The sequence below is a fragment of the Eptesicus fuscus genome, chromosome 13 (genome assembly GCF_027574615.1).
Source record: "Eptesicus fuscus isolate TK198812 chromosome 13, DD_ASM_mEF_20220401, whole genome shotgun sequence".
NCBI classification, from domain to species: Eukaryota; Metazoa; Chordata; class Mammalia; order Chiroptera; family Vespertilionidae; genus Eptesicus; species Eptesicus fuscus.
In genome coordinates, this window is record NC_072485.1 from 37,588,636 (window position 1) to 37,606,867 (window position 18,232).

General features: G+C 39.8%; 1 protein-coding gene across 5 annotated transcripts in view; it reads left to right on the forward strand.

The window, feature by feature from the left end:
* RSF1 (remodeling and spacing factor 1) overlaps nt 1-15,117 on the forward strand; it is a 127,293-nt gene extending 112,176 nt beyond the window's left edge. For 4 of the 5 annotated variants that reach the window (XM_028158334.2, XM_008150009.3, XM_054724590.1 and 1 more), the window contains 4 exons: nt 763-970; nt 5,413-5,630; nt 8,465-8,653; nt 12,595-15,117. In XM_028158334.2, coding sequence (XP_028014135.2) covers nt 763-970; nt 5,413-5,630; nt 8,465-8,653; nt 12,595-13,154 — 1,175 coding nt within the window. In that variant the 3' untranslated portion in view covers nt 13,155-15,117. Of the gene's footprint in view, nt 1-762; nt 971-5,412; nt 5,631-8,464; nt 8,654-12,594 lie in introns of those variants that run through there. The other variant, XM_054724591.1, reaches the window with a different exon arrangement.
* Nucleotides 15,118-18,232: the final 3,115 nt, after the last annotated feature.

The window sequence follows — 18,232 nt, forward strand, 5'->3', positions numbered from 1 at the left end:
CCTTTAATAGCAATGTATAAATACAGATGTAACCCACCATTTCCTCGGAGCATTATCTCAATTCATTGAGGTTCTGCTTCCCGGCATATGTCGACATTTTGGCTCAAATAAACTCACTAAAATTCTAAAAAAAAAAAAAAAAAAAAAAAGAAAATGGAGGGGTTCATTATACGTAGGCTGTTTGTAGGGGATCTGAAGAAGTCACTAGTTTTTCCAGAGACGTGTGCCTTACTACACCTTTGCTGCTGAATTCTCACTTTTTCAGTCCTGCAAACACTGTTACTTTTTTAAAAAGTTGATAGGCCTCTTTCTAACGCCATGTCCAAAAGACAACTTTCAAGAAGAGATTTTTGAATCTCTGCTAATAGGTATGAGGTTTCTTTTGGGGGTGATAAAAATGCTTTGAAAGTATTTAGTGGTGGCAGTTGTACAACTTTGACTATACTAAGAACCTCTGAAATATACACTTTAAAGGGTGAATATTATGGTATAGGGATTACATCAAAATGTAAGAAAAAGATGTTTTCTACAAGGTGAATTTCTATTTAGTAGGACAAACAAATGCAATCACTCTTGATGAGAGCTCTGTCAGCTGCAGTTGTGAGAAAACAGCAGATTTGTAGGAAGAAAATAAATCAAGTAAAGAGCTGCTAAGCACAAATAAGGACAGTCTCTAGATATTAAAGGGAAACTTAATAAATGTACAGTTGTTCCTCTTCCTCTCTCCCTCATTTCCCCTCAACTCTCCACCCTTGAATTCAGGAGTTGGCCGAGGAAAAGATATCTCCACCATCACGGGTCACCGTGGGAAAGATATCTCCACTATTTTGGATGAAGAAAGAAAGGAAAATAAACGACCCCAGAGGGCTGCTGCTGCTCGCCGGAAGAAACGCCGGCGATTAAATGATCTGGATAGTGACAGTAACCTGGATGAAGAAGAGAGTGAGGATGAGTTCAAGATCAGTGATGGGTGCGTGGTCTGCCAGTTGACCCCAGTCCCTAGATTCAGGCTTAAATGGTGCTAGCAGAGAAGCTGGCCATGCTCTGGCAGGGCTTTTGTGTTTGTGCACATAGACAATCTCTTTTTATGTTCAGATTATTTAACACAGATTTATGAACAGTCTTGGTTCTTTTTTGTTGTTCTTTTTTTTTTTTTAATGAATCTTTATTGTTCAGATTACAATTGTTTCTCCTTTTTCCCCACTTATCTCCCCACCACCCAGTTCCTACCCCCCCCTCTACCTTTACCTCCCCCCCCCCCCGCTGTCCTTATCCATAGGTGTATGATTTTTGTCCAGTCTCTTCCCATACTCCCCACACAGACACCCCTTTCCCGAGAATTATCAATCCACTCCCATTCTATGCCTCTGATTCTATTAAGTTCACCAGTTTATTCTGTTCCTCAGATTTTTAATTCACTTGACTTTTAGATTCACTTGTTGATAGATATGTATTTGTTGTTCATAATTTTTATCTTTCTTCTTCTTTCTCCTCTTTTTAAAGAATACCTTTCAGCATTTCATATAATGCTGGTTTGGTGGTGATGAACTCCTTTAGCTTTTTCTTATCTGTGAAGCTCTTTATCTGCCCTTCAATTCTGAATGATAACTTTGCTGGGTAGAGTAGTCTTGGTTGTAGGTTCCTGCTATTCATCACTTTGAATATTTCTTGCCACTCCCGTCTGGCCTGCATGGTTTCTGTTGAGAAATTAGCTGATAATCGTATGGGAGCTCCCTTGTAGGTAACTAACTGTTTTTCTCTTGCTGCTTGTAAGATTCTCTCTTTGTCTTTTGCTCTTAGCATTTTAATTATGATGTGTCTTGGTGTGGTCCTCTTTGGATTCCTTTTGTTTGGGGTTCTGTGCGCTTCCTGGACTCGTAAGTCTATTTCTTTCATCAGGTGGGGGAAGTTTTCGTTCATTATTTCTTCAAATAGGTTTTCAGCATCTTGCTCTCTCTCTTCTTCTGGTACCCCCATAATTCTGATGTTGGTTCGCTTGAAGTTGTCCCAGAGGCTTCTTACACTATCTTCAACTTTCTGAATTCTCTTCTCTTCATGCTTCTCTGGAGGAGTGTCCTTGGCCTCTTTGTATTCCAAATCTTTGAGTTGATTCTTGCAATCCTCTAGTCTGCTTTTGGGTCTCTGTATAATATTTTTTATCTCAGTCAGTGTATGTTTAATTTCTAGTTGGTCCTCATTGAATTTATCAGCCTTTTCCATGAAATTCTTGAAAAACCTTATAACCGTGGTTTTGAACTCTATGTCCAATCGCTTGTTCTCCTCCATTTCTTTGGTTTGTGATCTGTTTCCTTGCCTTCTCATATTCTCTGCTTCCCTGAGTTGGTAGGGTAGCTTTGTGTACTAGGTGTCCTATTGGTTCAACGGGTCAGCCTCCCAGTTACTTGAGGTGGACACTCTTGGTGTACCCTTGTGTACTGTGTGTCCCCCAGCAGGAGCTACAGCAAGGGCTAGTTTTCTCCTCCTTTGCTTGGGCGGTTTTGGAGCAGTCTGGAGCTGCAGTTGGTTAAGCTGCCACAGAACAGGCCATTTATATGCAAAAGCCGCTGTGTGGAGCCTGGGCGGGTTTGTAGAATGTGCGGGGCGGGGCCTCAGGGCGGGGCGGGGTCTCAGGGCGTCACTAGGCTGGGGCGTGGCGAACGGCAATGGCTGCCGTCAGCTGTTTCTGCCTTTCCACGTTTCCAAGTCCCTGCGCCCCGCGCTCCAGTGCAGTAAACAATGATTGCTGGGCGCACCTCTGCAAAAAAGTCACTCTCACTTTCCGACCCGATGGCTGAGAGTCCAGCTTCTCCCCGTAGATGCCTGGGTCCCCCGAGTGTCCCCAGAAACTGGATTTCAGAGTGATCGGGAGCTTGTCTCCCTGCAGGTTGAAGAAAAGCCGCGCACCCAGCCGCCCGCCGCCGGCCCGATTCGCGTGCCTCCGTACCTCAGCTTTTCAGCGATTGTGCTCCTTTCTCTTCTTAGTTGTAAATCTTCCACTCAGCCAGCTTTCCCATGGTTCTGGGTGGTAGACATTTTTGTCTTTTAGTTGTGTTTTTGAAATTGTTGTGTGAGGCAGCAGATTAGTTGTTTAACTATGCCGCCATCTTGGTTCCTTCTTGTTGTTCTTTTTAATTCTCACCTGAGAATATTTTTTCCATTGATTTCTAGAGAGAATGGAAGGGGAAGAAAGAGGGAGAGAGAGATTAGTTGCCTGCCACATGCGCCACTACAAGGGCTGATGAACCTGCCACTGAGTTACGTGCCCTTGACTGGGAATTGAACCTGCAACCCTTTGGTTGGCAGGCCCACACTCTAACCACTGAGTCAAACTGGCCAGGGCTAATCTTGGTTATTTTTAGGTTTAAACAAGTATGTTTATGGTTGTTTATTTAATACTAGAGACCCGGTGCACGAAAATTTGTGCACGCGGGGTGGTGAGGGGCAGTCCTTCAGCCCGGCCTGCGCCCTTTTGCAATCCGGGAGCCCTCGGGGGATGTCCGACTGATGAACGTCCTTAGCTGTCAGTTGGACATCCTTATTGCTGCCGCAGAGGCAGGAGAGGCTGCCACTGCTGTGCTCGCCAGCTGTCAGCTCTGCTTGTGGCCGAGTGGTGCTCCCCTGTGGGAGCACACTGACCACCAGGGGGCAGCTCCGGCCCTGCCCCCCAATCACCCCTCCGCCGCCGCTCCCCAACTGCTGTCCCCACCCTCTGCCCACTGGCACCCACCTTGGCTGGCCTGCCGCCGCCCGCTTGCCAGCCCAAACCCCCACCAACTGGTCGTTCTGCCATTTGGTCGATGTGCATATTAGGCTCTTATTGTATAGGATTCTAAATTGTATTTCAATTTCATTAACTATAATTGAGCATCCTTTTATTGTGTACCTCTGTGCCACCTTCTACCAGCATGTCCATGAGTGGTTGCTAGTCAAATATGAATCATAGATAAGCACAAGTAATTAGGAAATTATTCTCTAGTGAACCTTAGAGGTAAGGTTGAGGTAAGTAATCCAGCATGGAATATTAGGAAAGCCTTCCCTTGGAGCAGGTACAGAAACAATAATGCAGAGTTCTCTCAGCATATAAACCAAGCTTGATGAAATTTGCATGACTAATTGGGCAGTTTGGGATGAGAAGCAGGATGAAGAAAGAAGTTCTTCTAAACAGAGAAATCACATAAAACCCCATGGAATATTTAGAAAATTCCTGGTGTGTCTGCATAGCAAAATTATGGGGAAGCGGTAGAGAGTGCCCTGCTGGAGATGTGGCCCAGAGATGAAAAGGAAACAGATGATGGAGTGTTTTGTTTGTCAGGCATAGGACTCTGTGAAGATGATGAAAACCCACCAAAGGGTTTTAAACACCAGACTAATAAGAGGTTTACATTTCAGAAAGATTTATCCTGGTATTCTTTTGGAGGGTGTATTGAAGGGAAATGATCTAGAGATTACAGAGGCTACTTGGAGAATTGCTATAGTAGTTCAGGTACAAGATGATTTGAGATATTATCTTTGAGAGGTGGACTCAAGGAATTAGTAAATGATTAGATATGAGAAATAAAAAGGAAGAAATTAGGATAAATACCAGATTTCTGGTTTGAGTCCCTAGATGAGTGGTAGTTTTAAATACCAGGCTAGAGAACAGTAGAGAGAAGTAGGTTAGGAAATAATGAGTTTGCTTTTGGAGATGTTGAATTTAAGGCACATAGGGGACATCTCAAGAGGCCAAAGCAATGTATGTATGAAAATCAACATCAATTCACCTTCTTAACTCCTCCTAAGCAGATCATTTCTTCATTTTAGGGAAATTGATACAAGTATTCAGATGTTACATTAAACATTATTTTATGATTTGCTGGACTTGTTAGAACTTGAATTGAGAACTACGGGTTCAGTTTTGTTTTTTTCGGAGGGGGGATTTAAATATCTTTTATTGATTTCAGAAAGAGGAAGGGAGAGGGAGAGAGAGATAGAAACATCTACCTAATAAAAGAGTAACATGCTAATTGACCGTACCTTCACAATGCCCACCAGCCAATCAGTAGTGACTATGCAAATTAACCCAACAAAGATGGCAGGTTAATTTGCATACGCAGGTGCTGAGCGGCCAGGGGCAGGGTGGGACGCTTGCCATGGCGATGATGCAGCTGTCTGGGCCAGAGCGAATGCAGTGCCAGCAGCCAGGGGAAGATAAGCCCATTCTTGCATGAATCTTCGTGCATCGGGCCTCTAGTCAATGATAAGAAAGAATCATTAATCAGCTGCCTCCTGCACCCACACTGAGGATCGAACCCCCAACCCAGGCATGTGCCCTGACCAGGTTCATAGGTCGACACTCAGCCACTGAGCTGTGCCAGCCAGGCCAGGATCACAATTTTAAGTACCATCATAATTCATCTGGTTTCTCTTGGACAGATCTCAAGATGAGTTTGTTGTATCTGATGAAAACCCAGATGAAAGTGAAGAAGACCCACCATCTAATGATGACAGTGACACTGATTTCTGTAGCCGAAGACTAAGACGACATCCCTCCCGGCCAATGAGGCAAAGCAGGCGTTTGCGGAGAAAAAACCCAAAGAAAAATTATTCGGATGATGATGAAGAAGAGTCTGATGAGAATAGTAGAGACTCTGGTAAAAAATAATTTGTGTCTACATCGTACCAACTTAATAAATTCTTGTGATTTCTGGAGCTAAGAGTATTTAAAATAAAAGTCCTTTCAATTGTAACATAAGCTTTCTGATAAAATTTTGAGTTATATTATTATGACTCGCTAGGAACTAAATTTTTCATATAAAGCACATTCTAAGAAAATACATACAGATGGATGTGTTAACTTCATACTAAATTCATTTTAGGATTGTGATGAATCCTTGTGGTGCCAACTGTTCCCATGGCTAGTCTTTATCTTCATAGTGTTTCTTGGAAATAATTGCCAGTAAGCCGAGAACAGATATCTAGCTATTGGAGAGAGAAGGATCACCAATTATTTCTAACATTTAGATCACAGTTGGTAATTCATTAGTTTTTATAAATTTGCAGGGGTTGATGGTATAGCTTGTGCTTATCCCTATTAACAATAAATGGAGGCACAGCAGCCAAAAGAGCAAATACAGTGTTTTGTGGAATTGGCAGATAGGTAGCTGTCATCTTACTGAGGAAGTGGCACAAACAAGAGGATTACATCCTTGACTTGCCATGCTTGTGGAGTTTTATTTTGTTTATCTTTTTTTCTAAACTTTTTTTTGCTAAATGGAGACATCATGCCCCTTTATCAGTACTTATTTCCTAAGAATAGGACATTTTCTTACATAACCACAATACAATGATCAAAATCAGAAATTATATATTGGTACTAGCGGCCCGGTACATGAATTCGTGCATGGGTGGGGTCCCTCAGCATGGCTGGCGATTGGGGCAGTCGAGGCCGTCTCGCCCAGTCCTGATAGGGGCCGATTGGGGCCAGCCGGCCAAGGTGAGGAACCCTGGGAGGTTGGCCGGCTGCGGGAGGTTGGCTGTGTGAGCGCACAGACCACCAGGGGGCAGCTCCTTTGTTGAGAGTCTGCCCCCTGGTGGTCAGTGTGCATCATAGTGACTGGTTGACCAGTTGTTCGGTCAACTGGTCATAACTCTCGCGTAGGCTTTTATATATATAGATAATACTATTGTCTAATCCAGTCATGGGCAACATTTTGAGCTTGGTGTGTCAAACTTCACCAAAAAACTGAGCATAACTTGGGTAGTGTGTCACTTTGAGGAAAAAACATTATTTCGCAAATGTTTCATCCTCAGGAGCAGCAAATGTTTCATCCTTGGCATGCGGCCGCCTCAGCGGGTGTGTGTCATCAGAAATGGCTACGCGTGTCAGTGCTGACACACGTGTCATAGGTTCGCCATCACTGGTCTAATCAATAGTATACATTCAGATTTCATCAGTGGTCCTGATAGTGTCCTTATATCAATATTTTTTCCTAGTCCAGGATCCAATCCCATGAATAAACATTGTGCTTATTCATGTCTCTAGTTTCCTTTAATCTGGGATATGCTGCAAACTCTGTCTATATTTGCCTTGACATTTTTTTTAAGAATACACATTAGTTATTTTATAAAATGTTCCTCAATTTGGGTTTTTCTGTTTCTTTGTGATAAAATTCAGATTATACATTTTTGCAGGAATATTACAAGGCTAATGTATATCCTCCAGGTCTCTTTATTCTTTTTCCCTTTGTAATTAATAAGTAAATTATAGGGAGGTAATTTGAGACTCTGTAAATATCCTGTTCTTTAGATATTTCACCCACTAGTTTTAACATTTGATAATAAATTTCTAATTTCATCATTCCTTTTTATATATATTTATTACTTGGTGTTCTTAAGTGTTTTCTCCCCTATATACCTGTTTCTTTATATCAGAACTAGAGGCCTGGTGCACGAATTCATGCATGGGTAAGGTCCCTCAGCCTGGCTGGCGATCGGGGCCATCTTGCCCAGTCCAGGGGGAGGGACCACAGGAGGGTGACTGGCCGGCCGGGGGAAGGGACCACAGGAGGTTGGCTGTGGGAGTGCACTGACCACCAGGGGGCAGCTCCTGCATTGAGCGTCTGCCCCCTGGTGGTCAGTGCATGTCATAGCGCTGGTCATAACAGTTGCTTAGGCTTTTATATAGATAGATGTACTTGTGGATTCTTATTTTAGTCATTGGATATAATGTTACCATCAATATTTAGGCTCAATTTGTCCCAGATTTGGCCAACGGGAACAGCTTCAAATTGTTGGCTAGCTATTTTGAAATGTTTGAAGTCCATTAGAGAACAAGGCTGAATGTGATAATTCAGTTGAAAATATTAGCACTCCTGAAATACTGTTGACATAGAGCCATAGCCTGACTCTGGTTTATTGATCCAAGGTGACAAGAACAGTGCTATTTAGCAATGCTTTGAGAGTTTAATTAGCTCTATGTATTTTGCAGATTTTAATTCCATGTAGAAAAAGCAAAAAATATAACTCCAATTTTGTAATTCTTTGAGATAGGTTCATCACTTTTTTGCTGTTAGAGAACTTTTGTGAAGTTGTGACTGTAGCCATCCAGCTACATTTGTGAAGTTTGGCATAAAACCCCCAAAGATTTACTCACTATTAATAAGAAAATAAGGGGCTTAAAGTTATTATTCATTTAAAAATTGTTTAAGCGTATGAGCCTAACCAGCGGTTAAGGACAACAGGGGGGTGGGGGCATGTGTGGGGAGGGGGGGTGGGATGGGAATGGGGGGATGAGGACAAATATGTGATACCTTAATCAATAAAGAAATTAAAATAAAAATAAAAATAAAAATAAAAATAAAAATTGTTTAAAATGAACTCTTCTTAGTAGCTTTGCATTCTTATAACCTAAGCTAACTACATTTCTATTTAACAAACTTAAATTTTGTATATGACTTTTTTTTTTTTTTTGCTTCTTTTTTAATAGAAAGTGATTTTAGCGATGACTTTAGTGATGATTATGTAGAGACTCGGCGAAGGCGGTCAAGGAGGAACCAGAAAAGACAAATTAACTACAAAGAAGATTCAGAGAGTGAAGGTTCCCAGAAAAGTTTACGGCGTGGTAAAGAAATCAGACGAGTTCATAAGCGCAGGCTTTCCAGCTCAGAGAGTGAAGGTGAGGAATAGATCTCCAATTTACAGAAGTTTGGACAAGGCAGAAATAAAATGAACTCTATACCATTTCTAAGAAATTCAATATAACCAGTAATATCTTTGAGACAAAATTCTTTATTTTATGCCTGGTCACTATTTATAATTTAAATAAATGCTAGTTGATAAGATACAGGTTTTTTGTTGTTGTTGTTTTTAATTGTGAGGACATTATTTATTTTTTATTTTTTAAAATATATTTTTATTTCAGAGAGGAAGGGAAAGGGAGAGAGAGAAAAACTTCAATGATGAGAATCATTGATTGGCTGCCTCCTGCAAGCTCCTTACTGGGGATCAAGCCCACAACCCAGGCATGTGCCCTTGACTGGAACGAACCTGGGACCCTTCAGTCCACTGAGCCAAACCAGCTAGGGCCTTGGTCAGCAAACTGCGGCTCGTGAGCCACATGCGGCTCTTTGGCCCCTTGAGTGTGGCTCTTCCACAAAATATCACGTCCTGGGCAAGTCTATTTTGAAGAAGTGGCATTAGAAGAAGTTTAAGTTTAAAATATTTGGCTCTCAAAAGAAATTTCAATTGTTGTACTGTTGATATTTGGCTCTGTTGACTAATGAGTTTGCCGACCACTGAGCTAGGGCAAGATACAGTTTTTTAAAATAGTTCTATTGACTTTAGAAAGAGAGGAAGTGGTCGGGGGGTGGGGTAGAGAGGGAGAGAAAGAGGTGTCGATATGAGAGCAAAACATCAATTGGCTGCCTTCTGCATGCCCCCTACCCGGATCAAGCTGCTACCCAATTATATGTCATGAATTCATTGATCAGCTGCCTCCTGCACGCCCCCTACTGGGGTTCAATCCCAAAACCTGGGCATGTGTCCTGACCGGGAATCGAACTGTGAGCTCCTGGTTCATAGGTCAATGCTCAACCACTAAGCCACGTTGGTTGGGCAAGATACAAATTTTTAAGTTCACCATTGTAATAATTAAATTCTTCATGGAAACTAGAGGAATCTCAAAATTGTGATCTACGCAAGATTTTTTCTGCTCCCATATTATTTATTGCCCTCATTTCAAAATAACCTCCTTTGACTTGATTACCTGAATAGCTGGACAGTTCCAAACCAAGGTACTTACTGTTTCTCTCCATCTTGACAGTAAGCTTCAGTTGGTACTTTTTATTTCTTAATAGCTGTAGCTGTGCCCCATACCAGAAGTTCAGGAAAAGCTCTAAAATATGAATTTGTGATATCCACTTTTTAAAAATTCCTCCCTGAGGATCTGCTTATTGATTTGAGGGGGTCAGGGGAAGAAAGGGAGGGCGAATGAGGGAAACAGACAGACAGACATATATCGATGTGAGAGAGAAACATCGATTGGTTGCCTCCTGTAAAGCACTGACCGGGGACAGAACCCGATACCTTTTTTTTTTTTTTTTTAATATATTATTGATTTTTTACAGAGAGGAAGGGAGAGGGATAAAAAGTTAGAAACATCGATGAGAGAGAAATATCGATCAGCTGCCTCCTGCACACCTACTGGGGATGTGCCCACAACCCAGGTACATGCCCTTGACCGGAATCGAACCCGGGGACGCTTCAGTCCGCAGGCTGACGCTCTATCCACTGAGCCAAACCGGCTAGGGCCCAAAACCTTTTTTTAAAATATATTTCTTTTATTGATTTCTGAGAGGGAGAGGGAGAGAGATAGAAACATCAATGATGAGAGGGAACCATTGATTGGCTGCCTACTGCACGCCCCTCACTGGGGGGTTGAGCCTGCAACCCGGGCATGTGCCCTTGCCCGGAATTGAACCTGGGATTCTTCAGTCCACAGGCCGACGCTCTATCCACTGAGCCCAACCGGCCAGGTGCATGGATGACCCTCCAACCAATTGAGCCACCTGTCCAGGGCCTCCATTTAGTGTTTGGAGTTATTCCAGAATTCTTTCTAAGTTTATTAAATGATTCTAACTCTCTCCTATTCCTCTTTCTTTTTTATATATTTAATTATCTGTTTTGAAGATTGTTTGCTTTCATAGATCCTTATCAATTATGTGTAAGTCCATGCCAGGAGAGAAAAGGGTGAAATATATTTGAATAGGGGAGGCTAAAGAAGGAAGGTGAACTTCTGGTTGAGTGTGTGCTATCTTCTTGTGTCATTAAAAACAAATATGAATTCATTAATTCAACTATAAAAAAACAAATACTTATTGAACTATTCACTATTCTAGGCACTGAGAATAGGAAAGTGAACAAAAGAGCCAAAAACCATGGGTAACTTCGTCATGTCACTTTTAATGGGGGGTGGGATAGAAAGATAATATACAAGTTAAATAAGTAGAATATATGATCTATTAGGTGGAGATAAAAAGCTATAGAGAAAAATAAGGGAAAAAGTTGGGTTGGGAAAGTAGTTGGAATTTCAGGTTCGGTACCACGTGAATATCTCTCTAAGAAGACAACATTTGATTAAAGACCTGAAAGAAATGTTGAGTGTGTGTCATGCAGTTATCTAAGAAGAGTGATTCAGGCACATGAAACCACAAGGTGAAGGTCATAAGGCAAGTTTGTGCCTGGCATGTTCAAAGAATAGAAGGGAGGCCAGGTTGGAGAGGAAGAAAAGGATGAGATGAAGCAGGGAGATCAACAGGGACTAGATCATATTGAGCAATAATCAGCAAACTACAGCCTACCTGTTTTGTGTAAATAAATACTTTCTAAATCAAGTTATAATGGAACATAGCCATAGCAATTTTTTTTTACATACAGTCTGTACTGCTTTCCCACAAAGTTGAATGGTTGTAATAGAGACTGCCCTTTACAAAAATATCTTGCCAACCCCTGAGGAGTATCAGTGCTGTTCAGTTGAACTTTCTGCACTGATGGGAACGTTCTGTGTGCTGTTTAAGTAGTAGCCACTAGTATTATGTGACTATTCATCACTTGAAATGTGGCTAGTGTAATGGAGGAACTGAATTTTTAATTTTTATCTAATTCTAATTTAAATTTAAAGTAGCCATATGTCATTACTGGCTACAACATTGGATAGTGTAGTAGGCCATTGTATATAGACTTAAGATTTTATTTGGTGTAAATGAGAAATAATGAGAATTTTGTAGGAGGGAGTGACAGGACTGACATGTTTTTGTTTAATTATGGTAGCTGTGTTATGCATTAATTGAAGGGGACATGGTTAGAATCTAGGAGCAGGTGGGAGGCCATTGAAATAGGCCAGGTGAGAGATGATGGTAGGTAAGAGTAGGGTAGAAGCAGTAAAGAGATGAAAAGTCAAATTATGGATATATTTTGAAGGTAGACCTAAAGGATTAACTGTTGCATTAGATAGTAGAAAGGAAGGAATCAAGGATAAGTGAGCAATCGGAAGAATAGAGTTGTCAATAACCGAGAAGGTGAAGATGAGAATAGCACAAATTTGAGGTGGGGGGTTTAGGAGCACAGATAACACATTAGGTTTGAGATGTCTGTTTAGAAATCCAAGCATAGGTGTTGAGTAAGCAATATGATAACATGAGTCTGGAATTTAGGGGATACCTAAAATCAAATGTGAGAGTTACCACATATACATGTTATGCCAAGCCATGAGACTAGGTCGGATCACAGGATCACATAGATGTAAGTATAGACAAGGGAAGACATTTAAAGACTAGCAAGGACATTTAATAACATGGGATGAGAGTCAGCACAGTGTTTCAGTTGTCCAGAGTTGGGCAAGATTTCGCTAAGAAATCTGATTTTGCTCTTTCCTAAAATCATAGGTACACATGAATCCTATTGGGTATTGTTATGGGACTGAGAGGAAGGAAAAATCAGGCCAATTATTGAAGGGACATATTTGTGTACAAACAAGTCTGAAAGCAGGACACGTCGTGAATGGGGAGGAAAAGGAGAAGTACTCAAATTGTTTATGGTTAAATGTGCTGTTTATTCTAGAGAGCTATATGTCCAAGAACTCTGAAGATGAGGAGCTAGCTAAAGAATCAAAGCGGTCACTTCGAAAGCGGGGTCGAAGCGCAGATGAGTATTCAGAAGCAGAAGAGGAAGACAAACCATCCCGAAAACGGCTACACCGGATTGAGACAGACGAGGAGGAGAGTTGTGACAATGTTCATGGAGATGCAGATCAGCCTGCCCGTGATAGCCAGCCCAGGGTCCTGCCCTCAGAACAGGAGAGCACCAAGAAGCCCTATCGGATAGACAGTGATGAGGAAGAGGACTTTGAAAATGTAGGCAAGGTGGGAAGCCCATTGGACTATAGCTTAGTGGACTTACCTTCCACCAATGGACAGAGTCCTGGCAAAGCCATTGAGAATTTGATTGGCAAGCCAGCTGAGAAGCCTCAGACCCCCAAGGACAACAGCACAGCCAGTGCAAGCCTGGCCCCCAATGGGACAAGTGGTGGGCAGGAGGCAGGGGCACCGGAAGAGGACGAAGATGAGCTTTTGAGAGTGACTGACCTTGTTGATTACGTCTGTAACAGTGAACAGTTATAAGACTTTTTTTCCATTTTTGTGCTAATTTATTCCACGGTAGCTCTCATACCAGCGGGCCAGTTATTAAAAGCGGTTTTATTTTTCCTAGAAAACTCCACTACAGAATGACTTTTTAGAAGAAAAATTTCAACAAATCCTGAAGTCTTTCTGTGAAGTGACCAGTTTTGAACTTTGAAGATAAATAATTGCTGTAAATTCTTTTTGATTTTCTTTTTCCAAGTTCATGGTCCTTGGTAATTTCATTCATGGAAAAAAAAAATCTTATTATAATAACAACAAAGATTTGTATATTTTTGACTTTATATTTCCTGAGCTCTCCTGACTTTGTGAAAAAGGGTGGATAAAGAATGCATTCCGAATCTGTGAGGGCCGAAAACAGAATTAGGGGTGGGAGAAAGCACTTGTGCTTTAGCTTTTTCATATTAAATATATATTATATTTAAACATTCATGGCATAGATGATGATTAACAGACTGTTTAAAAGTTCGAGTCTGTGTTGTTGCAGTTTGAGAATTGTAGATAACATCATACGTAAGTCATTTAGTAGCAGCATTCATGAATCAACTTGTTTACTATTGGAGATAACCACACTTAATAAAGAAGAGACCGAAGAGGTACCATCCTAAAAAAACTCTTAAGTTTGGTATAGCGGAGTTTCTTGTTTTGAAAAAATCATCTGAAAAGTATTTGTACAGTAAAATGTAAAATGAAGCTTTGACAACCAGATCGTGCTAGCAACAAATTTAAAACAGCTTTATGCAGTGATGATGAGGTGGCCTCTAATGTACTATCATGGAAAGTTATTAGTGAAATGAGTGTAGTCTTCTTTTAAGGCCCAGTGGACTGTAAACTTTGCAGATAGTGTAACTCTTTTGTTCTGGCCACCTATTTAAATATATAAAATATCATTTTAAAACAAATACATCTATACATAACATACATGAAGAGATGCTAAGCTGATAGTGGTATTTTAGCACATTTGAAGAAGGGGAAAGGATTTTCAGGTGAATTTTAACTGGTCTATTCTTGCCCTTAGTATCTACTTCAAATTGAAGTCTACAAACAAAGCAGTTCCTTTGGGAGATTTTTAGTTTGAGTTTTAGCGTGTGTGTGTGTGTGTGTGTGTGTGTGTGTGTGTGTGTGTGTGTGTGTGTGTTGGACTTTCTTATCTGCCTGGATATATTAGCAGGGTTTGAATGTAGTTTTTGCCTTTGGCCATTAGACTTCTATTAAAATTCATTAATAGTCACATGACCAACATAGAGTTGATTGAGAACCACCGATGTACTTAATAGGCATGACATCCATTTCAAACATCTCAACACTTAAAAAAATAAAGTTAAGCCCTTTGTTTCAAGAAAAGGTGTATCTAACATGTAATTGACACTAAAATATGAGCTTTGCCTTAGTTTCTGTTTGAGCTGTAAAATTTCAGGCAGAGCCATAAATAACATTGTACAAAGTGTAGCACTTGTGATTAAACCTTGCCTGTCAAATTCTGAAACCTTCAGCCATTACTTCTGTGAATACTTTTGCCCTGGGATTTGGGTTTTTATGTTCCAGTGTTGTGTCTGTTGCCGGCAATGGACACACCATATCTGCTGCTGGCCCAAGAACTTCATTAATTTTTCTTTCCAAATTAAGCATATGTGCTAGTCAGTGTATAGTAAAGCACTTCTCTTTTTTATTATTAAAAAGCTGGCATTAGACTTGCATTATAAATACCTCTCTAGAAACTTTATACTCCTTTTCCCTCCTCAACAGGTGTTGCCCTTAAATCTTCTTTTTGACCTTGAAAGTTTATAGCTGTTGTTTTTCAGTTATTGGTTCTTTTGTTTGTTTTCTTTCACTTTAGTTATGTAGTACCTGCCCATTAATATTTTTGCTTTGATTCTAGCAATGTATATGTATCTGTATAAAAAATAAAATAATGAAAGCAGCCTAAACATAGGGTGCACAAATAGCATGTGGTTCCAAGTAAGTTGTGATTTTTATTTTGAGACAATGTTCCACTGGAAGGGAGGGAAGGGCTCACATTCACAGACAGTAGAGCAGAGGACTACGTAAGGAGCCACATTCATTAACAAGCCTCCTTTCTAGTTAGGTTCGTTTCTTTTATTTGGAAGTCTTAAGAATGTTAGCCTTTTTTAACAGTCAGGCCATAGAAGGATTCCCACTAGTGCAAGGTAAGTGGTTAGAATGTTCCAGTGGCCTATCCTGTTCCCAGTCTCCCTCTACTATTTTACTGGTAGTCCTGCAGCTGGTCAAGCCACTATGTGTGGAAACTCCCAAGTGCCCTGTTTCTACCTCTGGACAGACCAGCTTCTGCGTCCACCTATTCTGTTCAGTTAAGCAAGTGATAAGTATTAAATGGGTAGATTATTTCTTTTGCAGGACGCCTAATGTGAAGTAAGGAGTTCTTTGTACTCTTCTGCTACAGAGAGCAAAAGGTAATTTTTTATCATTGTGAAGACTGAGGATTCATTCAGCAAATGTCCCATTCATATGGGACATTATGATACCATTTTTGCTGCCCATTATTGACCAAACTTGAATTGTTTTTTAAGTTGATAGTGTATTCCTTCTAACCTTACATTCTGATTAAATTAACTTTCATTTACAAAGAATGTAATCCAAGCAGCTGATACTTATAAATTCTTATGCAGAGAGATTCATTATGAGTGATTAAATGTTGAACAGTTCAAAAACAACTCTGCTAATTGGTGTTTAGATTCAGTCCCTGAAAGAGTCTGTACACTGAAATATTAACTCTGAACATACTTTGAAGAAGTTTTTAAAAATTAGGAAATAGTAAACATTTTATATCCCAAGACATAATTCAGTCATTAGGAACTGGACAGTGCATAGGAAAGCAGCAGTTCATCTAGGGTTTAGAACATCTTGAGTCCTTGTTATTGGAGTACTAGCCATGGATTTAGGTTCACAACAGAGTCCTTTAATACTTTAATCCCCCTTTTTTAAAATACAATTTGGATTCAAAATTTCATAGTGTAAAGCAAATGTATTAATGGGAGATGTAGTTTAGTACTCAGGCTATGTATGCAATTTCTGTAAAGGTTTGAAAACAAGCTAAATTGTCATAAAGCAGAGGCTTTGAATTAGGTGAAAAAACTCAGACTGAAAATACACCTTTTGGTTTTATAGATTTGTACTGATGAAATAGTGTTCTGTGTAAAACATTTTCCAATGTTGGTACATTTCTAGAGAAAGATGGCAGGGATATTCAAGAATACACCTGATATATTGAGGTTGGGTTTCCTGGACACATCTTTTTCCATTTGGTTAAGGTTGCAAATTCAGAGAGTAAAGAGTTTTCATTTAGAATAAATTCATGTCTACTGATAATCTTTTTAATAAGTTTGACCTGCCAAAGAACTAAGGACTTCAAATGATGAGGAAGCTGTTGCAAAAAGATTTTTAAACAAACTAATTTTAAAAGGATATTATAAACTCCGGTTTTCATTTTCTAGTTGATAGGACCCATCCCGTAATATATGTTTGAGCAAAGTACCTATAGTAAGGAAAATGTAGACGTTTACCTGTTATTTAGAGGTAAAATGGGAAAATGTTAGCTATTTTTAAGTGGGGTTGATGGGATTTCCTTTGTCACAAGGAATGCTTTTTAGCTTATGTTTGTGGGGCTGAGAGTTGTTCACCATTCGCTAGTTTGTACTACTATACAACTGAAAGGAACCTAAAGAATCTACAAGTTTCATACTCAGAAAACGTGAACTCTGCCTTTCCCCAACACAATGGAACGGGCCATAATTCATGGCATTGCCTCACAGCTATAGATTTTTTTATGGAATGAATATATATATAAACATGTATACATACTTTAGATATTAGGATAAAAATGAATCCTTTGAAATCATTGACAAAATCAGATAAATATAACTGATATGAAATTATGAGCATTTAATTACAGAAAGTCTAGAGGAAAGTTGTGAACCAAGTTGTTTTCTTGGTTTGACATTCTAAAAATATATTCCTGGTTCTCCCAAGAAGTGAGAATGCCAAAACTGCAGATCTGTTATAATCTACCTGGTCCTCTGCTTAATATCTGTTATTAAACTTAAAATCCATTCCTATTTCATCCACCATTCCCAGTGTGTAGCTATAAACTACCTTGGAAGTGGCAAGCTAACTGCTGATTTTCTTCATTGTTTTTATGCCAATCCTGAACGCAAAGCCTTTTGCTATCAGTGTATTAAAACTGGGTTATTGTGTTATGTGTACACTTAGTTTGTTTTAAAAATATTTCACTCTGACGTAAATGATCTGACAGTTTTTGAGTGCCAAGAATTGCTAAGGAACTGTGTAACGTTTGTTGAAGATAGGGTTATTGCCCAGCAAGTGAGCAGTCGTTAAAAGCCAAAATGTAGTGTGCTTGGTATATAAACACCTTAGATTGAACGTGCAACACTTTTTATTCATATCGATTCTCTCAGAAATGTATTAGGATTCCATGAGTGGCTTTTTCTCCTCATTTTGGTCATGTAAGCTCAGTTTGTTTTTGTTTGTTTGTGTGCATTTTATATTTATACCATCTTGCTCTGGGAAATGCTGCAAACCCAATTCTGGCACATTTAGTGATTTCAGTTAGTGAAGATGCTGTTTTTATTTTAATAACTTTAAGATGTCTATCCTATGCATAAGTTATATTAGAGGGCAAAACAAATTATTAGATGTGTAAAGATGTCTTAATTAAGCTCTTTAGACATTTTGAATAAGAAAAAACATTTTTAAAGGAACTACATTTGTGGTTGTTTTTTTTTTGCCAAACCGGTACAAGCTAGAAAATGCACTAAGGACTGAGTGACCCTCCTTTTTCATTTTGCCACTGGATAATGTAAGTTAAGAATGGAATTGTTAACCCTAACTATATGTTTTCTTAACTTTCATCAGTTGCTAATTTAAGTGTTTGGGGTTTTGTTGGACCTGTATTTATTGAGTTCTGGTCATAGACCAGGAGCCACATGTCATGCTTATGGATAGCCAGACACAGTCATGGGGAAACGTAATGGCTCGAGACTTTCCGAATCGTTTAACTTATT